Raw genomic sequence first — 7864 nt, forward strand, 5'->3', positions numbered from 1 at the left:
AACCCACCACGAAATTTCAAATGTCAGGGGTTCGAGATCGAACTAGAGGGCACGAGTACTCTGAGAATATCATGCTACCTCAAAAATGACCTCGACTTTGACACGTTGATTGGAACGTCAAATTTGAAGGTCACAACTTTTATCCGATGTGTGGTATCGCTAATAATAATTACCTAATTTTGCATTGCTAAATTTAGCAACAATGATATATTAATGGCAAAAAACTCGTTAGAGTTATTTCATTATTCATCCAAATTTTCTTCTTATTGAAAAAAATTGATTATCGCGACATCTATCATTACTACTAGACCAGACTATTGATGATGCTTGTATTGTTTTAATGGCATAAATAAGTTTTGCTCTAATGTGAAAATGTATAAAAAGTTGTTACAGCAAAATTCTGACTACACACGACAACAACAACACACACGCACACACGCACGCACACACACACACGCACAACCACATTTCCAATATAAGCAAAGCTATCCATCCACATCTATCTAGATAGATAGAACACAAGCTTGCAACATTGTGGACACATATAATAGCAACACAACGACGGCACAACATTGCAACAAAATAACACAACAACAAAATAACAACAGATACCAACAACATCAAAATCACACACGCACGCACACACACACTCACAAACACACACACACATGCAGTTAAGCGAGTCGACACTGAAGTTGGCTTCGATATACGAGCTACATATAACGAAAGAAGTCTGTATATCGTGTCGTTGTCATCACCAATATAATCAACATCATTATTTTTATCATCAGCATTCGTCATCATCATTGATGTTGAAATTATTATCTCTATCATCTGTATTTCATTATCATTTTCATTACCATCATCATCATCATCATCATCATCGCTAGTGTTTTTGGTTCTACTATCATCATCCTCACTATTGCAATCATCTCTATCACCGAAATTATCAACAAGACTTTTCAAATCGATAAAATCGCAACTGTATTTTTCTAAATTTTCAACTTTCAAAGTCATCATAATCGTTAACACATGATCATTTTTCATTATCATCACTGTCGTCATCATCATCGTCATCATAATCATCATCTTATTCATCATCATCACCATCATCATCACCGTCATCATTATCTTATTCATCATCACCATCATTGTCATCATCATCATCGTCATCATAATCATCATCTTATTCATCATCACCCTCATCATCACCATCATCGTCATCATAATCATCATCTTATTCATCATTACCATCATCGTCATCATAATCATCATCTTATTCATCATCACCCTCATCATCACCATCTCATTTAATAATCTCAATTCAAGGTCAGATTATTAGTTTCAATGACCTTTATGCCAAGCGACAAGGACAACAGACATACAATCACCACGAAATCAAACCCTCTCCTACAGAAAATGAGTAAACTTTACTTTGGCCTTCCATTGCTCGAAATCACTAGGTTAGTAATGGTATTGTTGGTTTTACCATCGCCATGACTGAAAATTTTGTGGTGTAGTGGTTAAAGGCGCCGCTTTCTATGCCACTACGTCCGGCTTCAAATTCAAAGTCTGACTATCACATACAAAAATGTGCGAGTTGTGTAACGTAACGAAAAATAATATCACTACTATCACAGTTGAAAATAATCTGTTTAGATTGAGTGAAACTTTTCAAACTGGTGATGAATTTGAGTAAGCTCAGTCTGTAGAAATGCCGTGTCTCGCGCTGTTGTTTCACGATGACTTTGTTCGAATACTTTCTGTTCTAAATTAAGCGACTAATTATTATTATTTACATCAAATTGAAAAAGTTTACAAAAATCTTCAACACATTCAGTCGGGAGAACATGCAAGTGCCCATATTAATATCATCTTGTATCGAGGAACTCGAGAAACGAGGTATCTGTTGTTTTAATATACAATAAAATACATTACAATAAATACAATGCAAGGTATACAATACAATCCAATACAATAAATACAATCAGGCCCGGTTCTAAGCATAGGCGCAAAGGCGGCGATACTTTCTCAGTCATTGACTTCGGTATTGCCGATATTTATGATGCCGAATATTAAACATGACATTGCCGATACTTTTTATACAGTAAAAATCGATACTAGATACCGAAACTTTCAAGGGTCAATGGATATATATATATATATATATATATATATATATATGTTGGTAATAAACTAATAGAATAGTCTAGAATAGTCTAGAATATATATATAAATATATATATGTATATATATATATATATATATATATATATATATATATTATACATGGTTTTCAAAGTTTAACGCGTTTTGTTATTGGTAAAATTTCGGATTCAAAATTAAGTTTCGGCGTTTTTTGTTTTTAAAACTTATCCCATCCCATTGATTTATTCTCATGTTACGCCCACATCAACTTTAGCGTGGATGACATTTCGGTTGGTTTCCTGTTGCACAGTGTGAAAAATACGCATACTAGACTAGACAGCTTTCTTTCTTACCTGCTGGCTCTCAACAAATTCTACATAATGAATGCTGCTAATGCTATTGTCGACAATATTTAAAAAAAATGATATTGGTATCGACAACGTATTTTGAAATCGGTATTGGTATCGTTATTGACGGTACAGTGTTTAAGTATTTTTAACAAACAACCCTGGAAGTAATTAATTAATTATGAAATTATCAATTAATTGATTATTATTCACAACTAACCATTAAACTAATTATCCAATTATAATTTCAATTGTAATTATCGTGTCAAGGCCTAAAAGACCTGGGCTTGTACAGAGTATCTGGAGTGTATGCAGCTATCAACAAGCTGAAGATAATGTTTGATGAAGGTTTATTTTTTTAATCACAGCGATGATTAAATAAATATTTAATCGTTGTTCACTTTTTATCATTTTTCTATCATTATCATTTATTATCTAAATATCATGATCATTGTTTATTTTAGCACTAACCTAATCTTTATTGCTCAAAATTTTTAGAAAGACGGGAAATTATTTCAAATCTTTAAAGCTTCCTGTGCTTAGTTTTTGTTTTCTCATACAAAATTTATGAAGTATTCTGCAATTTTCGATAATATTTTTAAAATTTTATAGCTAGTAATGAATGGATTAGCTTATCCTCTGATCCTCAACACCATGAATTCCATAGACGTCTCTTATAAACACCCATAAATTAAAGCCATTGTCATCTTCGTCATCTTCATCATCACATTCACAGCAGAACTTAATCATTATAAACATTATCACAACAGAACTATATATATCACTATAGACATCATCATTTTCACAACGCAAATTCAACATCATTAACATCACCATCTTTACAATGTAGCTTTAACACCATGATCACCATGATTTTTTTTCTTTTATTTATTTTATTATTATTTATTTTATTCTAACTTATTTCATTTTTCAAGTTTTAAAATTTTTCTTTCTCACTTTTTGTATTTATTTACTCACTTATTTGTTTAATTTTGTACTACTGCCTTGCATGTTGTTACAGTTTCTGCGTCTGTCAGATCCTGATTTTTAAAGAATAATAAAAAAAAATATCACCACACCCCCCCACCAGACTGCAAATCAGCAGTGGGTCAGCTGGCCACATCATCGGTTCACATAATCACGGGCGTCATCAAACTCTTCTTCAGAGAGCTCCCAGATTCACTCATCCCGATTTCAAGATATCATACATTCATTAACAGTCGGTCTTGTTGTCATTAATTGGTTTGATTGTTGTGTGAATAAATGAATGGATGAATTAATGGATTAATAAATGAATGAATGAACGTAAGAAAGAATGGTTGAATTAATGAATGAATGAATGAACGTAGAAATGAATAAACGTGTGGTTTGACTTAACATATGTGATTATTCAAAATTTAAAAAAATAAAAGAAATTTCTCAAACAGTTCAGTACATAAACGAATGAACAAAAACAAATAATTGAAACAAAGAATCAATAAATAATTAATAAACAACAAGCAAACAAACATACATACATACGACCAAACAAACATACATACGACCAAACATACATACGACCAAACAAACATACATACGACCAAACATACATACAAACAAACAAACATACGAACGAACAAACATACGAACGAACAAACATACGAACGAACTAGGTTTAGACATGGAACCTGATGAGCAATCAGAACATCTAATCAGAGAAGTTGGCAGACTGCCAATCTGTAACTTGAAGACCTTAACATTCCTCCTTAACCACCTGAACAGGTAGGTCGCTCTTAACGCCAGTCACAAATTTCTATATTTCAATTTCTAAGAATTAATTATTATATTATTTAGGGTTTTATTTTACTCAATATTCAAAGTTATCATCAGATAATAAGATTTGAAAGTTTGAATTGAAAAATTTTTCTTAAATGTTGCCAATGGTCAGTAATGATCGAAAATTAATAACACAAAATATGCAGGAAGAAGTTATTGTTTTTAGCGCCCCTTTTAAAATGATTTTTAAATTTTGATTGGTCCAATCTTGTTTAATTTATTTAGCCACAAACTTTAAATCAAAATGAATTCAAATTTCTTGCAGACATGTGCTTGCCTAATCAATTTGAAATGACTTTATATCATTGTAAATGATAAGTGGTTTTATAGTTTCACGTATATATTTAAATTCAATTGATTTATTTTTCATTTCAAAATGTAACTTTTCAATTTATCTTGACAACATTCATCCATCCATCAAAATCAAACGCAATTTTTTTCTTCAACAAACCAGGGTGGCCAACCAGAAAGAGTGTAACAGCATGACGTTAGGAAACCTGGCAACGATATTTGGGCCCAACCTATTTCGTCAGCCAGTAAGCTTCGAGATTCCATCAGCTGATTTACTTCTCAGGGAGACTGACGAGACCACGAAACAAAGAAATGTCGTCTTGAAGTTACTGACCATGGTCAATTCTGGTTGTTCGTTTAAGAATATGGTTGATTGATTGATTTAGGGTTTGATTTAAAGATTGGTCGATTCATTAATCGATCGATCGATTGATCGATCGATTTATTGATTGATTTAAGGATTAATTGATTGATTTAATGAATGATTTAACTATTGATTGATTGATTTGATTGATGTATAAATAAACGGTTGATTAACTGATTAAATGATGAACTAGTAAAAGATTGAATAAATGAATAAATGATTAACTGAATGAATGATCGATTGATAATAATGATTGAAAGAATGCTTGTTTGCCATATGAACGTTATATTTAGATTACTGATTGTCAAATTAATTAATAAAATGGGGATGACTAATTTTGACTTAAATGACATCTTGAATAATTCATAAATCTATAATTGTGCAAATTATTAGAAAACTATTTGGTAATAAATAAATAATTCTTTTAAACTTCGAGTCACCGTCATTTTTATGAAATCCAATTGGGTAGCAAATCTAAAAAAGTGTCTCCCCATTACCAATACAACTAACCACTTTAAAATGAATTGCCGACACCAACAACAACACTCACAAACACCCCAAAACGGCAAAACTTGGTTTTAAACTTCGGTTTCCCTATTTAAAGTTTGATATATTCACTAATAAATGTATGTCCTAATGACTCTTGACAGTACCTCTATCTGATTGTTTTCTGTCTTTTTTCATCATAAGTAGATTCGACACCAAAGCCACTACTGATAAAGTATCGCGAACACATTATCTGCGAACACATTATCTGCTATATGGCGGTACTTCCATACTAACAACCCTGATATATACTTACAGCAACCAGCAAACAAACGATTTTCCATATTCTATTTAGTTCATTTATACAAGTATGAAAAACAAGTGTTGACTTTAAAAATGTATACAGTATAAAAACAAAAATAAAAACGAACGGTTAAAAAAAGAGAAAAACAATAATAATAATAATAAGAAGAAAAATAAGAAATAAGACTCAATGAAAGAATAGATACGACGAAATAGTATCAATTCTCGTGGATCCTAATTAACTCTGCGTGCTACAAATGAATAGCAAGCACTTTAGCTGGCTGTTGCATTGTTTGTCGGTGCAAAACTTGTCGGCGGGAGTCAATTTTCCGAATTGAGCGAGAATTAAGAGAGAATTATTCAAATTTATGAAGCGACGAATGATTTTTTAGTCATTTTATTGTTGTTGTAGTTGATGTTCGTGCCATTTGCTGGTTGTATTTGTTGCTGTTGTTGCTAGTTGTAAACAACGTGTCAATCAAATTACTAGGCCTACTCATTCTCATTCAATCTTGTACTGATACAAACATTCATCTCCCATTTTCAAGTTTATCAGTACAGAAGCATGTCTTTGTCTGCCCATTTGTTCCTAAAACTTCAGAAAGCTTAAGCTATTAGGCTTTTAATAAACTTAAATCACTTTACTTCTGCTAATTAATTAATTAATTTGTTTGTTTAATTAGTTGGCAATTTTTATAATTATAAAAGGTAGTATAACCACATAACAAAATCCATAATGTTGCGATACATATGCACCTAACATTCTTTCGTATCGTACTGTACGAGTACGCATGCATCTAACAAAACTTATAACCTTACTAGTGCAAGGAGTGCAATTAACAAAAAGTGCCACATGGCAGAATAGTTTCAACTAATTTCGAAGAAACAACTGAACTAGTTCAACGCTGTCAATTTTGTTGATAATAAATAAGTTAAATTAAACGACTTAATTTTGTATGTAATAGTATAGCACTTTTGTATGTAATAGTAATGCACTTTTTGTTTGTAATAGTATTGCACTTTTTGTATAGTATGTATTTTTTGCTTCATCTAAAGTTTCATAAATTTGACCCTGCATGCATTTGAAACAGGTCCCAGTACAACCTTTTAAAAATATAAAATAACTGCGCAACTGCTAGCTGAGCTAGCATAAATAATATTATTTAACAATCAACAAAATTTTATTAGCAATCAATCATAATCAACATCGACATCATCTTTATCATTATCATTCTTATTACAATACCAATCAAACGCAACTTTTTAATCGTTATCATCAACAAAAACATCATCTTCCTAGTCATCATCATCCTCGTCATCATCATCCTCATCATCATTATCATACGAGTAACAATCATCGTCATCTTCGCCATCATCATCTTCATCATTTTACCGTCATTATAACCCGTTGTTTAAATATCATTTCATAATGCTTCACATTCTCCAATGACATATATAATTTATAATATATATATATAAATAGATATATATATAAATTAAATATTATATGTCAAATACATTATAATATAATTGTAATATTAATTTATAATAATTATGATACGATCACTGAGACATCATATAGCGCGCCATTAAAATTTAATTCCAAAAGCCGTTGGGCACTTGAGCTTTTTACTTTCTTTCTTTTGTTTTTTATTTTTCATTCTGTCCTTCTTTCAAGAAAGTTTTTTTTATTTGTGTTGTTAGTTATGTTTCTTATTTTTAATGCATTTTTTATTATATTTTTTTTGATAATTCGCTTATTAACTTCTCAATATTGAAACATAAACAACAACAACAACAACCACAAAAGCAACAACAACAACAGTGACCCCGACGATGACGAGACAACAAAAACAACATCAGTAGTAGCAGCAGCAGCAGCAGCAGCAACAACAACAGCAGCAACAACAAAAGCAACAACAAAAAAAACAACAACAGCAACAAAAACTGCAGCAGTAACAACAACAACGATTCCAAAAACAAATAACGATAATAAAATAAATAATAGCAATAATTATTATTATTACTATTCATATTTTTCGACAAATTATAATTATAATAAATATTATTGCGATGAATAATGTTGTTGCTGCCACGAAGTTTTCAATGA

At 31.1% G+C, this 7864-nt stretch overlaps 1 protein-coding gene across 1 annotated transcript; it reads left to right on the plus strand.

The window, feature by feature from the left end:
- Window positions 1–1859: 1859 nt before the first annotated feature.
- Window positions 1860–4846, plus strand: HELRODRAFT_151554 (hypothetical protein; the record flags this gene model as incomplete). The annotated part of the gene is made up of 5 exons (XM_009032199.1): window positions 1860–1911; window positions 2775–2843; window positions 3601–3723; window positions 4154–4256; window positions 4765–4846. Coding segments are annotated over 5 exons (429 nt in total), but the record flags the coding sequence as incomplete, so codon positions are not given.
- Between the last annotated feature and the right edge of the window lie 3018 nt (window positions 4847–7864).

Source organism: Helobdella robusta (genome assembly GCF_000326865.2).
Source record: "Helobdella robusta unplaced genomic scaffold HELROscaffold_8, whole genome shotgun sequence".
Classification (NCBI taxonomy): Eukaryota; Metazoa; Annelida; class Clitellata; order Rhynchobdellida; family Glossiphoniidae; genus Helobdella; species Helobdella robusta.